This window comes from Apostichopus japonicus, chromosome 12, assembly GCF_037975245.1.
Source record: "Apostichopus japonicus isolate 1M-3 chromosome 12, ASM3797524v1, whole genome shotgun sequence".
Lineage (NCBI taxonomy): Eukaryota > Metazoa > Echinodermata > Holothuroidea > Aspidochirotida > Stichopodidae > Apostichopus > Apostichopus japonicus.
Genome location: NC_092572.1, coordinates 23,729,895 through 23,749,687, shown reverse-complemented (window position 1 = coordinate 23,749,687; position 19,793 = coordinate 23,729,895). Strand labels below are relative to the sequence as shown.

Here is a 19,793-nt window from a genome sequence, read left to right as displayed (position 1 = left end):
TTTAATGGTAATGTATGTTCTCTTTCCACAGGGGAATCAGTCCACAGGTGAAATTTCAGACAGTACAGTACCTGATTGCATTTTAGAGGTATTTATTATCCTAATGATGTTTGTCAAGATTCTACAACAATGATCCAGGGATAGGCCACAAAATTGTTGTTTGTTTGGAGGGGTGTGTGGTGGGTGTCTGTGATCAGCAAGGTGTCCTGCTAGCTGTCATGCCTCATCCTGCATCCCATGGCTCTACTACCTAATATGTAATATACCGATGACTGTAATAAATTAACTTATTTGTGGCTATTCTCCCAGAGGTCTGGTGGGTTCTGAAATTTGTTCAGCAGCGGCATTTTATAAGTAAATTTGTAAGGATTGTACAGATATAATACTGTTCCAAGTGGACATAGCATTATGTTATGTATTTGTGAGGCAGAAAGAAGATAGGCAGTTATTTAGGGTAGTTATTTTAGTTCTTGGACAATGAAGCATCTACTTTCTGTATAAATATAACAACATAAGCCCCTCTGATGTTCTATTGCCACATCAATTAAATTGTTTCAACTAGACCACAAGCCATTAGTGTACCAATTCATTGAGGTCTCTTCCATCCACGGCTATTCTATAAATTGTCCTTAGTGTGAGATATTTATGTTTTTAATGTAAATGAAGCAGATTTAATTTCAATTCATCTTCCTTGTAGTATTTGGCAAAACAGCTGTGTGAAGAGTGGCAAAGCCTTGCCAGGTATTTGAATATTAGCGATGCTGATCTTGATAATTTAAAGGAAGATAATCGCCGGTGTTATCAAGACGCAAAATACTTTATGCTTCGACTCTGGAGAAAAAGGAATGGTACTGGGGCCACCTGCAGAGTGCTTGCTACAGCTTTGGACAAGGCCGGCCGAAAAGATCTTCAGCAGTATGTGGAGAGACAAGGTAATGATAACTATTGACTGGATTGATATTGATGACTTCATTCAGGTTGATAATTCATCTAATAATACATGCATGCAAATAATATGTATTCACAGTAACATTCAAGGGGTATTCAGGTGGCTGAAGTTGATTCCTTAGAGAAAATGCTGAAAATCTGTGTCAAAACCTTAAACAAATGTCTAATGGCAAAGATGGAAAATCTTTAAATTTGGTGGTATTTTGTGAATGCATCTGGCAACAACTGAATGATGTCATCGCAGCAATTCAGCTTAAAATTTCTTTTTGTTTTAATTCATAATATTCAACTCCCATATTCACGGAGGAAGACAATATTTCTACAAAACGTTGCCTTCCAATTAAATTCTAAATACATAGAACCTTAATAGCTAGCCAACAGTCCAAATGTACCAGGTTTCACAAATACATCAAATAAAATATCAAAATAGAAAAGTAGACTTGCAAACATTTGCTGTTTCGACACCACAGACCACCTACTATAATGATCCATTGCATGGACGAATGGAGGATTTTACTAGTCAAAATAGGTTCATCCAATCAACCAATATCTTGAGTCAAGACATTGAGATGTTGTTTTCCACTGACAGTGTAGTGCATGTTTCGTTTCCTCATAACAGTCACATACCCATTTAATGTCCAAGCCTCATCATTAGGAGCAATAAACTTGTATTTGTTTTTCAATCTACATACCACATTCAATAATTCATATAATATGACATATGTTACTGGTATATTGCCATAAGCAATCATTCAGTAGTTGCATCTATACATGAAGGTGTCAAAGCTTTTAGTCATTAATAAATGGATAGACAACTTTTTCCAATATATATTCATTTAAATATGTCGTTTATAGTAAAAGAACATATTTCCATTTTTGGTTCCTTGCTAAAAGCAAAGGAACCTATGTATTCCGGTTTGCGTGTGTGTGTGTGTGTGACGCTTTAGCTTGTATGCACGATAACTCAACAAGGGATTGACTGATCATGATCAAACTTGGTGGGTGGGTGGCACATGGTGAGTAGATGAACCCTATTGTTTTTGGTGCCCACAAAGGTCACCAAAGGTCAGTTATGGTCCAAAAACCCAAAATACTAAAACTGCAATAACTCCAAGTGCCAATGTGCGACAAGGTTGATATTTTGGGACAAGTTGTGAACTGGTTAGGGGAACATTTTGAAACTAACGGTCATGTGATCTGAGGTCACCAAAGGTCAATTAATGTTAAAAAACTAGTATTTTTGCGATAACTTGAGAACAAATTGTCCGTTAGGGTTGGGAATTGCTTCAATGTAATCCAATTGTCGACCCACATCTGGGTAACCCTTGACCTCAATTTGACCTCTGGTGACCTTTCAGTGTTTTGGGGATTTTTACAGTTTCGATGCTATTTTCAGATGCCAAAGGTACCTTCTGATCATAAATATCAATAGGTTGACCCCGGTGTGACCTTTGTGTGCGAACCTATATGGGGTCAAAGTTTTCGGTCGGAGTTAGGATGGCTGTACAGACTTGTGTTGATTTTTGGAATCAGCAGATCAAACTACATTTGAAACCAAAGTCAAAAGGTCAAAGGTCGCATTAGAAAAAATGTGCTTAGTTAGGGAGAAAACGGGCAAAATAGAAAATGTTTGGTTTTGATGCTAGATTTGGATATCAAAGGTACCTTCTAATCATAAATGTCAATAGGTTGACCCCCGTGTGACCTTTGTGTGCAAAGTTATACGAGGTCAAAGTTAAAAAATATTAATGAGGTCACAGGTCAAACGTGAAAAACTCCCAAGTTGCGATAACTTGGCTACTATTTATTGGAATTTCGTCAAACTTGGTATGATGATATTAGTAGATAGTCTCCACACACTGATGTGTGTTGCAATTGATATCATGCATATTTATAAGGGGAGGCCTAGCAATATTTCGTTATGAAAAGTTTGTATGCACAATAACTCAACAAGGGAATGACCAATCATTACCATACTTGGTGGATGGGTGGCCCATAGTAAGTAGATTAACCCTGTTGATTTTGGTGATCATATCATGAATATTAATGAGGTCATGGGGTCAAACGTGAAATACTCCAAATTGCAATTACTTGGCTACTATTACTAGTCGGAATTTCGTCAAACTTGGTATGATGATAATGGTAGATAGTCTTCACACACTGATGTGTGTGCAATTGATATCAGGGCTTACCATTACTTTGGCAACAAAAGATTGTGAGCATCAATTGCTGTTGTTGAATTAGGGCTTTGTTAGAAATTTCCCTATGAATGGAACTAATGAACAGCAGCAAGGAACCATGAAATGTTTTCATTCTGGTTAATGATGGGTGTCTGATTCATGTAATATCCAGCTTAAAAATGTCACGAATTACCAGTAGCTTTCTAGCCCTGATATATCACAGTAAATGTTTTTCCTTATAGCAAATATAGTTCTAATATTTGAATACCAAAATATCACCGTTGTTTTCTTCGTGACTATGCAGGGCCGTAATGAACCTACATAGGACTAATAAGCCGCTTCACAGGAGTCCACATATCATCATGGATGGTTTTGTGGCTGGCCACGTGGCTGGCCAAAGTGGAAAATCCAAAACTTTTCTAGGATAACTTTATATTGACAAGAAAGTGACAAAAAGGTAAGTTATATTTCGTTTCTGTTATGGATGTGAGTATGTGTGCATGTTGTGTTTTTGTGCATGGGGGAGGGAGGAGGGGGGGGGGTTCATTGAATTTATACCAAACTTAGTATGACTTTGTACACATGCCTAGAGTTTTTATTTATCTTTAACAATACTTACCATCAAACCTGTATGTGCACTCCCCCGGGTGCTTGGTTTTATGACATATAAGATATAAAGATGCAATGGTGATATTTCACATCTGTAATATTTTCAGGTTGAAACATATCATTAACATTTATGTATTCTGTTTGTATCTACACAGAGGCATGATGTTCCTACATGTGGGCCTGATGTTTCTACACAGGAGCACGGTGTACCTACAAAGGGGTATAACGTACCTACACAGGAGACGGATGGACCTACACAGGAGATGGTAACTACACAAAAGCCTGCGCCTACACACATCTCTACCAACACATCAACATGGATTGTTTAGTGGAGAGCTTAGTTGGTTCGAAAAGGTACAAAGGTATGCAGACAAATCTACAACTTCACATTGGCAAATAAGTGGAATAATTTCTGGAGATAATAATTTGTCAAAGGTCACCAGTATTGTTCCTAAATAAGCTGGAAGGACATATGTTGGCTTCCATTTCAAACATCATCCAACAATTGTACTTTAACACTAATAGATAATTTATCTCAGTGAGATACATACTTCTCTAATCAATGTTATAATATGCTATTGTCCAGGAAAAGTTGAAGTTTAATTACCTCAGGAAAAGTTCCTTTGAAAAGTTTTAATATGATGGACAAACTTTAATAGGGCAAACTTTAACGGTTATGAAATTCCTTTTTGTCATTTATATAATTGTTATTCTCTCTGGTTCAATAGGTGATGCTACAGAAGAAGGCAGTTCTGATGACTTTGTTAAGCTGGTATTGGAAGAGAGACCTGTTACAACTTATTATATCAGTTAATTAAGATGACTGCCAGTGTAAATCTTAGAAAGCTAGCCAGGGATCCAGCAAGATACCATGTTTGCTTTCCCTTAGAGACAGCTCTACAATCAATGCATATATCAAGATCTTAGCCAAGTAATACATTGGTAAGTGTTCAATTCCAATTTTTCACAGTGAGTATATATATATATATATATTAGTTATACAGTTCATGTAATATGTCATGGTAATAAACATGCAATGATGATATTTCATATCTCTGTAATATTTAAGACAGAAACATATCAATAACAATTTATTAATATCTACACAGAGGCATGATGCTCCTCTACATGGGCCTGATGTACCTACACTGGAGTATGATGTACCTACACGGAAGGATGTACCTACACAGGAGGAGGATGTATATACCTACACAGAAGCATGATGTACCTACAAAGGAATATGATGTACATACACAGAGCCTGATGTACCTACACATGAGTATGATGTTCCTACACATGGGCCTGATGTACCTACACTGGAGTATGATGAGCCTACACAGGATGAGGATGTACCTACACAGAAGCATGGTGTACCTACACAGGAGCACGATGTTCCTACATAGGAGGATGTACCTACACCGAAGCATGATGTACATACACAGGAGGGTGATGTACCTAGAAAGGAGCATGATGTACCTACAACAGAGCCTGATGTACCTACATAGGAGTTTGATGTACCTACAACAGAGCCTGATGTACCTACCCAAGGGCCTGATGCACCTACATAGGAGTTATATGTACCAACACAGGAGGAGGATGTACTTATAGAGGAGACGGTAACTACACAAAAGCCTGCTCCTACACGTGAATCTCTACGTACACAGCAATGTGGATTGTTTTGTGGAAAGGTTAAGGGAAAACAAACTTCAAGTGACATGAGGATGATTTTTCTCGATGTGCATCAAGACGATATGGATTAGAGGGAAAGTTGTGGGAAAGTTTGCAGTATCATTATTGGCCCTCACATGGGTATGCCACTGGTATGTGAAGACAGGTGAAACACAAAAATATGTAAAACAGCTGAAGTTCAACCATTCCAAAAATTATAAATATTGTAGACCTTCAGATGAGCCTGAAAACAGGGGTTTGTCGATGTCATATTAGACACCAGGGCCGATGCTTATATGTATGTTAGAGAAACAGATTGGTTTATCTGCTAAGGAAGGGCTAAAATGATACTTTCTAATTGCATTTAAGCAGCTGGTTAGTTGTCAGGTTTTCATGAATTTATAAACGTTGCAAGTTTTAATACACTAAGCAAATAATATCAATCAAACTGAAACATTCTCCAGGACATTACCAATTATATTGATATATTTAGTAATTGAATTTGATTTGAGCATCATCGCTGAGTTACAATATCTCATATCTTTCTTAATCACAATATTTTGGATCTATTGTAATTCAAAAACAGGCAGTGGCATGGCCAGACTTTTATCTAGGGGGGTGGGGGAGGGGCAAAGATTTCGAGTGGGAGGCAAGTTTCACACTGAATGAGCTTGGTCAGCTTAGGTACTTTCGCAATAAGGCCCGTTCCCAAGCACTTGTAACCATGGTAATAGTACTGTCATGAATGTTTCTTTACCCAAATTGAATGGTTTATTCCTGGGTTCCATTCGCTAACATCGTTGACGGGATATTCCGACTAAAAATGTGAACTTGAAAGGGAAAGTCAAGCGTGTAGTCAGGATTTCACTTTAGGTGGCGGATCCAGTTTATTGACCTGTTAACAAGAACACTTTGCCCTACCTTCTTGGGGTCCTGGGCCCGGCATAGGGCCCCTGGAAGCTATACAATATTTCGGAATTGAGAGGCTTCAGAGCTTTCAATTTTACCTAATCGGCCGAGATTTTAGCCATGTAAAATGATATTAAAATGTTCAATATACTGCATATGATTAGCCTCAGACTAATTCCTTGGGTAGACATTAATCAAGCAGGCAATAACTCACCCAAATTAGAAGCTGATTTTAGGGTGGCCTTGTTTTTCAATTCTGTGGCACTGGCAGTAGCCTGTAATACAAAAGACACAATATGATAGTGTCATAATGTGATACCAGTTTGAAGTTTACAGCCTACAGCAGGTTTGTCATTTTTGCTGTAACACAACCGGTCAAATTTAGAGAATTTTCCGGTCAAATTGAGTGAATAAAGACCAAAAACATTCTGGTCGATGTCTGCCTCTATAACTAGCCTACAATTTTGTAGTTTGCATTCCTCTGCAATAGGGCAATTATTTGTAGACTGCCTATGCTCTATGTATATGACATTTCACTGGGGGCTCCCACTCCCTGCCTCCCCAGGTGGTTATGCCACTGAAAACAGGAATATGTGGATGTCCTTTCTTGACACCCGGGGAGAGGCATAGCATATAAAAAGCAATTAAGAATATCTACATATATTAGTTGTTATGAAATTGTTACGTTTCTGCAATATTCAACGCAAAAACACCTTTTTCAGGTAAATTTATGAACTCCCATTTAGTGTTCTTTTCTTACAACTCTTGATAAGCTTACCATGTGTTGAAGAGATGTAAATTGTTGCCATCTACACCCCCATTGTTTGTGTTTTGTTTTGCTTTTTCAACATATCTTGTGGTTGAACATATCTATATATTAACCTGAATTCGCTAATGAATGATTAAATTAAGAGAGAAAAGATAATAAATCAACTCTTTATTCAAATGGAGGAGATGTCTACCAATTTGTTCCTCATTTAATGTTGCGCCCTCTACTTCATCATTGTGTTCGTCATCAAAATTTGAAATGCAAAAGCAGCGAAACAACATTGAGAACAGACAAAGCAAGTAGAAATTAGCAAAATGTAAAAATAATAGAAAGTTGTTGAGTCCTAGAAACAGACGAGTTTTCAGAGCAGATTTGAATGACGCAAGAAAAAGTGATAGAGCTTAATGGATCCAGGTAATTATTTCCAAGGTTGTGGGGCAGTAGAAGCAAAAATAGAAAACAAAACGAAAAATGGTTTCCCCATGATCTGTTCGTAAGCTTTATGGTCAGAAGTCTTGTGTTCCAAGAGCGCAATGATGAGGTGTATGATAAGTCTGTAACAGCTCCGATAAATATATCGGTGATAAACTGGCATATGAACATATGTAAGTATCTTGAAAAGGATGCCGGGTAAAACTTGAAGTCAGTGTAATAATAATACAGGAGTGATATGTTCTCTATAATAATTATGGGTGTTAAAATCCTTGCAGCTATATTCTGAAGACGAATTAAACAAAAAATCTGACTATTTGGCAGGCCATATAAAAGTGACTGAGTTACAGCGGGTAGTAACAAACCGCATGTACACGTTCCACTGCATCGTGATATGCTGTATAAATGGCATAGATGGAGCGACTGTACACAGAAGTCCCTCTTCACCACCCCTTCCCCAGGCTAACAACCACTTGTCTCACTGACCACGACACTTCAATGTGTTGAGTCTTTCTTAAAGGCATTGATGACTCGCCCCAAACCAATTGCCGCCCTCTGAAAAAGTTAACTTTCCGTTGCTTGCTAGTGAAGTTTTCTTCTTGTCGCTACAAAGTGCAGACAGTAATGATCGTGATACCTTGTTATTTGGACCTGAGATGTGCATCTTTTATCTGGACCTGAGATCAGGGAGTTCAATATCAACTCCCTGTTGAGATCCATCCCGTCTAAAAAGGTCTAATGCCGGTAATCTGACCTAGTTTCGAATGCAGTGTTAGACACCACCATCGATCCCAAAAACACACACAGCTTGCTACAGTCTGTAATTAGACACTTGTGTACGATACAGCGATGGACATCTCAGGTCCAGCTAAAGATAACAAGGTACCATGTTTCATTACTGTCTGCATTTTGTAGCGACACGAACAAAACGTCACTTACAAGCAACAGAAAGTTAACTTTTTCAGATGGCCACACGCAGTTTGGAGCGAGTCTTCAATGCCTTTAAATGATATGGGAGCTTTCACATAGAATACACTGCTAGTTAAGCCGTGGTTAACATTCAAACAAAACAGTGCCCCCTTCGCCTACCCCCCCCCCCCCCCTTGGCTACGCGCCTGACAATTGACAACGATAAATGTCTTATATTATAATCAGGGGCGTATCCAGGATTTTCTAACCCGGGGAACGCGAATTACTATCTAAGCGGAGCGCCACCATCGGTTGGCGCGGAGCGTACAAGAAAATTTCTGGTTTTCATACCCCCAGACATGGGCGGCGATCCGTACTTCCGAGTGGGGGGGATATGACCTTGTTGACTATCTAAACATAGCGCCACCATGAGTTGGCGCGAAGCGTACAAGAAAATTTTGGGATTTACAAACCCTCTAGATGGCCGGAAACGGCACTTCCCGAGGTTTCCAAGCCGCATATACCCAACTTTAAAATAAGGATATCATGTCCGAAATATCTCATAATCAGGATCCAAAATCCTTTTTTTTTTTAATTTCGGGTGTTATTTTGGGAAAATTGCCCCTGTCAATCTTGTTTCAGGCACTACGTTAGAATGTTCGAGAGCATATTTTATTCGATGAAGAAAATGGCCTCATGCAGGCTATTATAGGCCTATACACATGCAATACACAATTACACATAGTTACATTCCTAGGTACCGATTGCTAGTGCATCCAGGTGAAACGTGTATTAAGCATTACCCTGGTAACATGAGATTCTCAGCTATTCGAGGGAACATGTACGTGTGTAGGCCTACTATAGGGCCTATATGAATACTATGAGGGTGCATATAATGTACTATATCAATACCGTGGGCGCAATAATACATTTTGTTGTTATAGGGCCAATGAAGCCCACAGTCAACTATTCTTGCTTTATAAAGACGGTTTATTTGAAAAGATCGCACTGCGTTTATGGTAGGCGAGAAATGAAGCTAAAAAAGAGCCGTACATTCACGATGATGCATAAATTTAGGCATGAAAATATTCTTATCCCTGATATTTGGTGGGGGGATATGGTGTATTACATCCCCTCCACCCATTTTCATGGGGGGATATATCCCCCTTCCCCCCCCCCCAGGATCGCCGCCCATGCCCCCAGATCACCGGAAATGGCACTTCTCGGGCTTGAAAATTACCAACCAGATGTACACTTTTGCCTGAGAACCAAGTATTTCCCAATAGTTTTTGTTTCCATCCATAACCTTTTTGAAGATTGTCACCAGTCACACATCATGTTCGACCTCATTGTATGTCCTGTGGATCATTCATTGCTTTTGTAAGTGATTCTACGTCACGGCCCACAATATCCGAAAACCCCACTTTTCAAGGTTTTAAGCCCATTATTTGTTCAGAATTTGAAAATTCACATTTCTCGTGAATAAAATCACTTCAAAACAATTCATAATGTTGCAAAAAAATTCATCTATGGAAAACCAATATAGAAAAACCTCCTTCAACCCCTAACAGACAGGTCAAACTTGCACTAATAGAGGGAGGTATGATGAAGAATGTTGGTCATGAAATTTTCAGTTAATTTATTGGTGTACAAATATTAAAACCTCTTATAACGGCTATTATAAAACTTCGTTGAAGGAAATGAAAATACCAGATATTTCCGATATCAGAGATTTCGAAACCGAACACTACACACATAGGCGTAGGAGGCGGGGGCTGCAGCCCCCCCCCCCCCCTAACCAATATTCCCCCTGAAAATTCGGGCAATATGCTGAGAATTTTTCGGGCACCTACTGAAAGAAAAATAAATAGCAATGATGTAGCTTAAGGAAATGAATAGTTTAAAAATCTCCTTGGTAATTAAAATAAAGTTCTAAGCTTGGCCGACGAATTCGCCATTACTAATGTAAAAGAGAGTTTTGACATAATTGGACCTCCATGCTTTTTCTCCATCTACATAAGACATTTCGTTGTTTACATTAGCATCCGGCGGTATACTGCGCAAGTTTCACGGACCATACGGCACACGATGCCATGCGATGTAATGACCGATGCTTCCTTATATGATATTGACATTAACATGTTGAACGCGCGCAAAGCGCGCGAAAAATTTTGGTTATATTTTTTTGGGCAAGTCGATCGTTACAGCCCCCAAATCCAATTGGGCTCCTACGCCTTTGACTACACACATAGACAGTTTTGAGGCTGTTCATCCTTGAACATGCATTTTCATGCTCACTGATATGATATGTGATATCTGCTGTTTGCTTTACAAATTCGAAGAGGCGTGTAGCGAGTAATTTGCCAAGGGAGGGCGAAGCCTGTAGGCAAACTAAAAAATATTGGCGCGAAGAGTACAATAAAATTTTGGCCGAAAATGCCTTCCAGATCGCTGGAAATGACACTTCCCAGGCCTTGTAAGTTGCATCTAATCAATGTCTATTTTGAAATTACTAGCGATATCATAAAGAAAATTTGCTCGGGGGGGGGGGGGGCGGTCGCCCCTTCCCGAAATGCGTCATGTTCCCCGACGACTCGGTCGAGTTCAAGACCAGCCACAGTTGGTTCCATAGCACAGTTGTACAATGGCTTAAGGCGTCCACACACACACACGTTATGGTAGACCGTATATAGTAGATACATTAGTGAGAGAGGAAAATGGAACGTCAAAAATGGAGTTGTCGCTGTAAGGGGCAGGGTGAGGCGCACGTCCCCTCCGTAATCCTCGATCTGTCACTGGCTACCCGGCCATGTGTATATAATAGGGATCAGCGCTGTAATTATGACTGTTCCTCTTTCTCTTCCCGAGGTCTTGGCGTTTATCTTCTACTCCCTCTTTTTCTCTTTTTTCTCTCTTTCTTCTTTTTCTTTTCCCTTCCTTCCTCTCCTCCTTTTCTTTTTTCCCCCTCTTTTTCCCTTTTTTCTTCTCTTTTTTTCTCTCCTCTTTTCCTTACCCGAGGGCGATCGCCCCCAACGCCCCCTGGATACGCGCCTGATAATATAAACAGTAAATATATTCAGCATGGTACTTTCAAAATGTGATCGTACTTCGAGATGCATCATCTGCAGCCACAAAATTGTTGAATCCAATTCCATCACCAGCCACAGCATGCAACTCGCACACAAGACTAAGGGTCACATCACTTGCACAACCACTAATGTTATATATCTGATCTCTTGTAGAGTTTGCGGCATTCGGTATGTTGGCGAAACCAAAACCACCCTCAAGAAAAGATTCTATGGTCACAGATCCACAGTCAACACCATGAAGACTGAGACCCCAGTTGGAGAACCTTTTTAGCCTTCCCAACCATACCATTAACGACATGTCCTTACAGGGGATTGAATCCTTAGGTAGCCATCCTGACCTAGTACGAATCAGCAGAGAGAGAGGCTGTGTATGCAACGCCTTCGCACCATTCAACCCCATGGGCTCAACATTCAGAAAGGGCATGACAAACTTTTCTTCCTTCCACCCTCCTGCCCCCCTTGCCCCCCCCCCCATCACTCCTCTTCCCATAGCTCTCTTCCACCCCTTTCTTCTCCACACCTTTCTGTCTTTGTCCTTCTCCAGTTTATTCTCTATCCCCTTCCCTTAATCCTCTCTCTGTCCCTTCACTGTGTATTTCCCATCTCCCCTTCCCCTGTTGGTTTCTTTCTTTCTTCACTCCATCCCTTGTCTACTAATCCCCTTACATATATCTCCTTGTGTACACCATGCTCATTAACCTGTCCGTATTCTGTGTGTGTTTTTGTTCTTTCTGTTACTGTTACTTGTCATTCAGCCTTTGAAGAAGAACCTGCTAGGATCGAAAAGCCATGTTACCTTACTTTTACACAATATCAACAGTAAATGCAAATGCTATTAAAACATCGGTATTTTTCAACACAGGGTTAATTAAACCTGCTAAACGTTAACTTTACTTTTCACTAATGTTTCTAATCCGAGGTAGCGCCACCATTTGGGTCAAGTTCTGGTCAGAGCGATACGGGTGCTGCTCTGGTCAGTGTATCTTTGGTTCGTGATAGACCCATTATGGAGCTCGCTTGTAATTCTGCAATATTCCATGATTCTGTTTGTACCTATTTGCAGGTTCAATTTTAAGAAACGCTCATATTGGTGTCAACAAGCAAAAGAAGGTTGAATATAAGGGGTCTAGCCGATTATACAATCTTAGTTACACTTCTGGTCATATGTAATTTGATCTCTCTCCTTCAGTACAGGTTAAACGTACATGTTGCAAAGATTGTACACGTACCTTGTTATATGTACTATCAATGTGAAATATCTTTGGTACTATTGACTTTCGCGTTCAGGCCTTACTCAAAATAAATTGTGCACGTAGCCTAGGCCTACTGTCAGTAGTAAACATTGCAAGCTCTGCACATCATAGAAATATAGGTAAGGTCATTTTTATCCTGCTTTATTCAAGATATTGCCTGGAGAGTTATAACCCGCTGACAACTGACTTATGCTAGACGAGAGTGGATTTACTATTATGGAAATTTGAACTTCTGTGAACGACTGACTAGTATATATTTGCATTAGGATTAGCCTACACTATATAGTAGTACCACTGACTGAGTGCAGACATCTAACCGCATGTTTACACGGCTTGGCCTAACCTACCCTGGATTGATAGCAATGGCTCTGTTGCAAATCACTGTATGAAGTTTCTTTAGAGTGCAAAGGTTTGTACATCAAATTTAATTAACCTTCTCATTTACATGCAGAACGCATGTACAGACAGTGGTAGTAATAATTTCTGAAGTAGGCCGACCATACCACTACCACCTGCCAATGTAGCGATAAAAATTTCAGGTTTTAGAAACAACATTAAGCAAACTTAGGCCTAGAGTAGGCCTACAGTATAAGTTCTAAGGCTAGCCTAGGCCTATGTTATAGCCTTAACCTAGTCTAAGCCAGACAATAACAGTTCGGCTAGGCTAACTTAAGTTAGGATTCACGTACAATAAGTCTACGGCTGTAAGGGTTATATATACTTAGGCCGTGGCTATTCTTACGACGAGTCGTAACAATTATTTATAAACTATTCTTACGACATGGGCGAATTCATGCGCAGTAAAGTAAATAAAGTAACTGTGCATGTATTACTATTAGGGGGTAACCCTCACCCAAACCCCAACCCTAACCGAAAAGTATTGTTACTCCTGGTCGTAAAAATAGTACTCCTAGTCTTAAAAATAGCCACGTTAAAGCAACTGCGCATGCATAAAAAAGAATTATTGTTATGACTAGTCGTAAGAATAGCCACTTTGTTATACTTAGGCTAGACCTATCATTTGGTTAGGTTGCTTCCATACCAAAGAGAAAACATTTAACTCCCTGGAACAAGGGCCTTTACTGCAGTCTAACTTTACAGTAAGCTAGCAGTAAGCCAGACTAAAGCACGCCTTGCACAGGGGATATCTTCCCCGTGCAATATTGAAATGTGTGCATAATTTTTCGCACAGCATTCTGTTACAAAAAATATTCCAGCTCAGTCGGTACGATACTTTGCAAAACAAAAGCTGCAAAAAAAAAAACTTTCTCAGATTTGGATGTTAGTTTAATACTTATTTTCTTTCCTTTTTTGGGAAAGTCCTTGTCGGAGGATGTACATTTCGTATAATGTACATCAATGCAATAACAAGGTGTTAGGCAAATCTGTCCCCTCCTCCCTCTCCCCCTGCCTGATGTTCGCTTCAAGGTTTAGTACTTGGACTGTAATTTCAAAGGAAGGATTCTATAGTCTCACATTATCCGTCGGTCATATGATATCAAACGCCCAATGTCTGGGTAGCCTTTATCTGTGTGCCATGAATGAACTTTAGGTTTGAAACCTACACTATAGGCTGGAAGTAGTGCAGCGCTATACTATTAACACTCAGCGCTACCCCGGTATAGCACGCTTCTGCTTGTTTCACTGTGCTGCGTCGACTATAGGAATCAGTAAACCCTACCATTCACACAGTGTACAAGGAATCTTTGGAGAAGCTGTCAGTCAAGTGAGCAGCAACAGACAGGAAATCCCTAGCAACCATTGGAATCAGCATAATGGACTATATGTACACAGTGAAGTAGTGTAAGGTAAGCTCTTACACGTTCGAAAGTTTTCCTGTAAAATATGGCGACTGTGCTCACGAATAAAACTAGAAGTTAAATCTGCCAGTAGCTTTCTGGTGAGCATGCATTTTTCTGTTTACCTGAGGATATCGAAAGTTTGTAACTATTCAGGGAATCACCGACAAATCATGAATGGTGCAATGCTAAATATGTTGTTGTCTATGTGTTTGATCTCTAGAGTAAGGCAAATATGTCACCACAACAGAACTACAGCACTTGGCGGAGCTAGGTGTATTGGTCAGGAGGGGCGAGTATGGTCTGTAGGGGCGCTTTCGACACTGTCTAAGCGGAGCGCCACCACTGGTTGGCGCGTAGCGTACAGAAAATTTTTGAGTAAAGATACTCCCTAGATCGCCAGAAATGACCCTTTCCGGGCCTGGCTAATTTGCAGTTAAACGAAGAATAAATAGGTGTCATCGCCGATTACACCAACAAAATGTGACAAATGTCAATAAGTAGATGAGAGCGCAATAAAAAAGTCAATAAACGCGAATAAGTAAAAAGTGGTATTTAAAGAGCTGAAAAGGGCGCCAGCAGTCCATTTGAGTCTGTCAGGGGGGCATCCGCCCCCCTGACTGTATGGACGCTCCGCCACTGCAGAACTAGTATTGTTCGATACAGGTGACAAACACCCACAGTGGAATTACGACCTTCCTAACCCGCCCGACCCGATACTACCCGGTTCATAATTTATTACCCGGATCCTACGCAAAGTGTGATTGTTTTTTTTTTCTTCATGGAAACGGATGGTTAGGCAAGATTTTCCCATTGACTTAGTGTTGTGTTAGGCTACCATGTGGTCGAAGATAACAGCAATAATGAAAGTATTCCATGGATATCTTACAACTGCATCACAAAGCTAATAAACAGATCTATGGTTAAAGGCTACTGTAGATTACCCCCATTGACTTAGTGAGGTGTTCGGCTACCATATGGTCGAAGATAACAGCAATATTGATAGTATTCCATAGATATCTTACTGTAACTGCGTCACAATTTCAGCGAATGAACAGATGGTTAGGTTAGATTTCCCCATTGACTTAGTGTGGTGTTAGGCTACCATGTGGAAGAAATTGAAAGAATTCTCACAATTACTATTTTTTCATTCATTTATTTCATAAAAGGAATGACTGACAAGGACATTTACGAGATGTACTAATGGATTATAGACTGGATAACTAAAAAATAATAATCACAAGTGGCTTTTTACTAAACGTTTATTCCAAATGCGATCAAATTGCAGGAATCGCGCAATCCCGCGGCTAATGCAAACCCTGGGCCTGCATAAAGATAGTAGTACTACAAACTGTTTAATAGCTAAATTGGATATTTCTATGGTCTAATCCAATAGAGGTGGAGAGCAAACATAAGCAGCGGCTGCAGTGCGATGTTAGTAGTGATGTTAATTATATACATGGAGTTAACAAGTTAATGAAAGAAACAAAGGCAAATAGAAATTATTGAGGAAGGTTCCATACCATATCTTACACCTATTTGAGCATGAAAACATTGTCAGTAGAGAGTATACTGTAACTTCATTTAGTAGAGCATCCAATATGTAATTTCTTGAAAATTGCGATAAATGAGGGTAAACAATTTTTTTTTTGGAATAATGAATGATGTAATGTCCCAGTAAAGAATAGATCATTGGCAAGTGTAAGTTTCAAGGAAAAGGGTGTTTTGCTATGTGCAGTAGTAGGGTATACAGTATGTTATACAGGTCTAGACAAAAGGATGCCCTAATAAACCTCTATAATCTCGCAGAGCCACTTGGCAAAGCGGTCATGGATTCCTTTTCTTGGAAATCCTAAAACAAAAGCAGAATCATCTGTGACTTTGAGGGGTACATCAGAAGAACTGTGACATTGTGAGGGCGCACTTATTGAAATTTAGCGGAAACTATGTCGATAGTACAGCGTCACAAGTACATGTTTCCAGTGACCAGAGGGATCCAGTTATTGTGGAGAACATCAAGATTATAAACTGCCTCTATATACTAGATACAATTGAGTCACTGGGCTCCCTTGTTATATACCAGATATACTCGATCATTTGATTAATTTTGCTGGTTTTGCCAAAGGTCTTAAAATAACATACTTAAAGTGAAACCAAATTCCCAACTTGTGTCTGGATAAGTTGGATAGAAAACGTTTAAATACATTTTACAGTAATCCAACTCTCTCTTGAGGGATTATCGTTTGTTAAGTAAATTTGCAGAACTTTTTTAGCATTCATTACAGTGTGGAAGGTATGTTATTTCATATAGGCTTATATACTAATATCACTATGTAACAAGAGTATATACATACATATACCCTTTGATATGAATTTTGAATTAGTTATTTTAGCACATGTGTATTGTCATGTATGTGAAATTGTGAGAATATTCATTTAGTGCTATAAGTATGATCATCCCTGCTTCCCTGAGCTCTGTAGAAAGTACAGCCCTCCCTCAATGCGTGAGATTTAGACAATGCACACGTTCTAGTATCATGTACATAAATATCTAATTATTCATACTTTACTACTTTAGTGTATATAATCCGTCATGCTATAATTACTACTGACGTTATAAAACTCTCCTGATGACATCACCGAGGGTAACCCATCGTCCTCGTTTTTGTAGTTTTAAATTTCACGATTTGACTTTAATACAAGTTGTCTTTTGTGTCGATTTTGATTTTGCTTCAGAATTGTTTTTAGTAGCCAAAGTTTAGAGAGAGAGATTTAACGAGGTCACCGTGACCGCCCTCATCCAGCGCTACGACCATGCAGTCTGTGTCGTTGCTGGTTACCGCGATTCAATATCACCACGATTTGACTGACATGAGTATTCGATAATTCGTAATTTGATATTAGCGGTGGTAAAGTTTCAGTCTGGCATGTAAGCACTGTACAGTCTGTACGTAAATGAGTTGCATCCACTTTGAGATGATATTTAACGACAAGAAGGAAGGCAAAACTAGACCATTTGTTTACAAAATTGAGATATAAATATATCTTTAGGCAAAAATGTCCGTATCCAAATCAATACAGTATATCCTGCAAAGAATTAGACAAATTAAGAGCAGGTTTACAACTAGATCAAGAATACAGTTAGCATAGGCGTACGAGCCTAATTTGATTTGGGAGGGGGGGGGGGGCTCTAACGACTTGCCTGAAAATATAACCAACATTTTTCGCACGCTTCGTGCGCGTTCAGTACGTTAATGTGCATAACATATAGGTGTTCATCGGTTATATTACATCACATGCCAATAACAGACAATCATCTACCGTGTTATTACCCTTTCATATTGGTTAGAATTATTGGGGAAGTTGTTAATAATGATCAGATTAATATCAGATTAATCATTGAAAAACACATTGCAAATTATTTTTCTTTCAGTAGGTGCCCAAAAAAATTCTCAGCATATTGCCCAAATTTTCACAAACATTTTGGGTTGGGAGACCTGCAGCCCCCCTGCCTCCTATGCCTTAGACAGTTAGTGTATGAATCCACGCTCAGTTTTCTTGAATTATTGATCTTTTGACCCTGTTCATTTCCACAACAATTGAATGTAAAATATCAGAAGAGCTAAATTTGTTAGCTTACAGTAACAACAGTTGTCTGCTAAGACACTCACTCTGCTTGCATTGCAAATAAAAGGCAAAGATTAAAAAAAAAAAAAAAAAAAATGGGGATTTTCTCTATTCATATTCAAGTTATTATGCAGTATTATGCAAAAATTGTCTGGTTTAATAAGAAAAAATTGATGTAAGGAGTCTTGTGATTCATATGAATTAAATATTCCCAGGACATCCCTCATGTACAACTCTCAAACCGACAAAGCTTGGTACTAAATAGGTGCAATGAAAATCAAAGTTTAAGCAATTTTTGGCGCCTGCCCTGCCAGCTTAAAGTCAGTTTCACACCCAAATCGAATTTAATGTTAACATATGGTGGCCCCTCGTTCACTACTATACTGAAATGAAAGGAAGACAAAGTCATAGGCCTGGTATCCATCCTAAGGGGAGTGTTACTGGGCCAAAAGTGAGTGTTTTTTCCCTGGCACTAAATCTACACATGTCAATGCACACATATACAGTATATAGCTGATTCATTTTATTTTCACTACATTTCTTAATATGGACAACCAAATTTGCAAGTACGGAAAACCTAGAATTATTTTTCTAATTGTTTTGGGAGGGGGGTGGTGGGTCAGGGGTGGATCAGGGGTGGGGAAGAGGTGGTCCAGTAGCTCCTACATTTGCATGTCTGTATGCTTTCTTTCCAGTCCGGGCCCCACGGTCCGTTTGGGAAACATTACTCTCCTTTCCGTCCTTCGGTTGTTTTCTTGTCGTTATTGAGTCTGTATGTTTCGTCCTCTGTTTTGTCTGCCTATTCAAGGAGATATATCCAGAAAATTCAAAGATTACATAACATATAGAATGTTAAGCAAAAGTTTGTAATCCACAATGTTCAGATGATAAATAATATGTACACTGCACAGGTCTCTATATAATATCAATAAACCAGCAGCACCTGGTGAAGAGTAGAACAGTTTTTTTTTGTTTTTTTTGTTTTTTTTTGTTTTGTTTTGTTTTGTTTTGTTTTGTTTTGTTTTGTTTTGTTTTGTTTTGTTTTGTTTTGTTTTGTTTTGTTTTGTTTTGTTTTGTTTAGTTTAGTTTAGTTTAGTTAAGTTTTGTTTTGTTTTGCTTTATTTTATTTTTTTTATTATTTTTTTTTTAAATTTAATTTAATTAATTAATTATTATTATTTTTTATATATATTTTTTTATTCTTACAAATTTACCCTCAACTGACAGTACTTATCAGAGAGTAGGGAACATCACAAGCACTAACCTGTTCTCAAGAGGGACATGCACTCCTAAGTGGGACACTGCACAACATAGGACATTTTGTGAAGGGTGAAAGACTCTTTGCACAAACTATCCCATATAACCAACCCACAATAAACTTCACATAGGATCTCTAATGCCGGCAGAGTGTGATATGATATCTGAGAAAGAGAGTACCTCTCGTACAAAGAAAATACGAACAAAGAACAAACTACATGTCGTTAGGATTTGATCATGAATGTAGGACACTTTGAAAAGCCTTGGACCACTGCCAAATCTCTATAACCTTGAATTATGATACTTTCATATGTAAGTATCATAAAAGAAATTAAATTTAAAAA

At 38.9% G+C, this 19,793-nt stretch overlaps 2 protein-coding genes across 7 annotated transcripts in view; both read left to right on the top strand.

The window, feature by feature from the left end:
- The window catches only part of LOC139976949 (uncharacterized), a 50,877-nt gene that overhangs the window by 26,174 nt on the left and 4,910 nt on the right, over nt 1-19,793 (top strand). For both annotated transcript variants that reach the window (XM_071985854.1, XM_071985855.1), the window contains 2 exons: nt 32-88; nt 698-932. In XM_071985854.1, coding sequence (XP_071841955.1) covers nt 32-88; nt 698-932 — 292 coding nt within the window. The remainder of the gene's footprint in view (nt 1-31; nt 89-697; nt 933-19,793) is intronic.
- Nucleotides 12,460-19,793, top strand: part of LOC139976955 (thyroid hormone receptor beta-like) — a 42,117-nt gene continuing 34,783 nt past the window's right edge. For 2 of the 5 annotated variants that reach the window (XM_071985874.1, XM_071985876.1), the window contains exon 1: nt 12,461-13,175. The gene's annotated coding sequence lies outside the window, so the exon portion shown is untranslated. Of the gene's footprint in view, nt 13,176-14,380; nt 14,575-19,793 lie in introns of those variants that run through there. The other 3 variants (XM_071985877.1, XM_071985879.1, XM_071985878.1) reach the window with 3 other exon arrangements.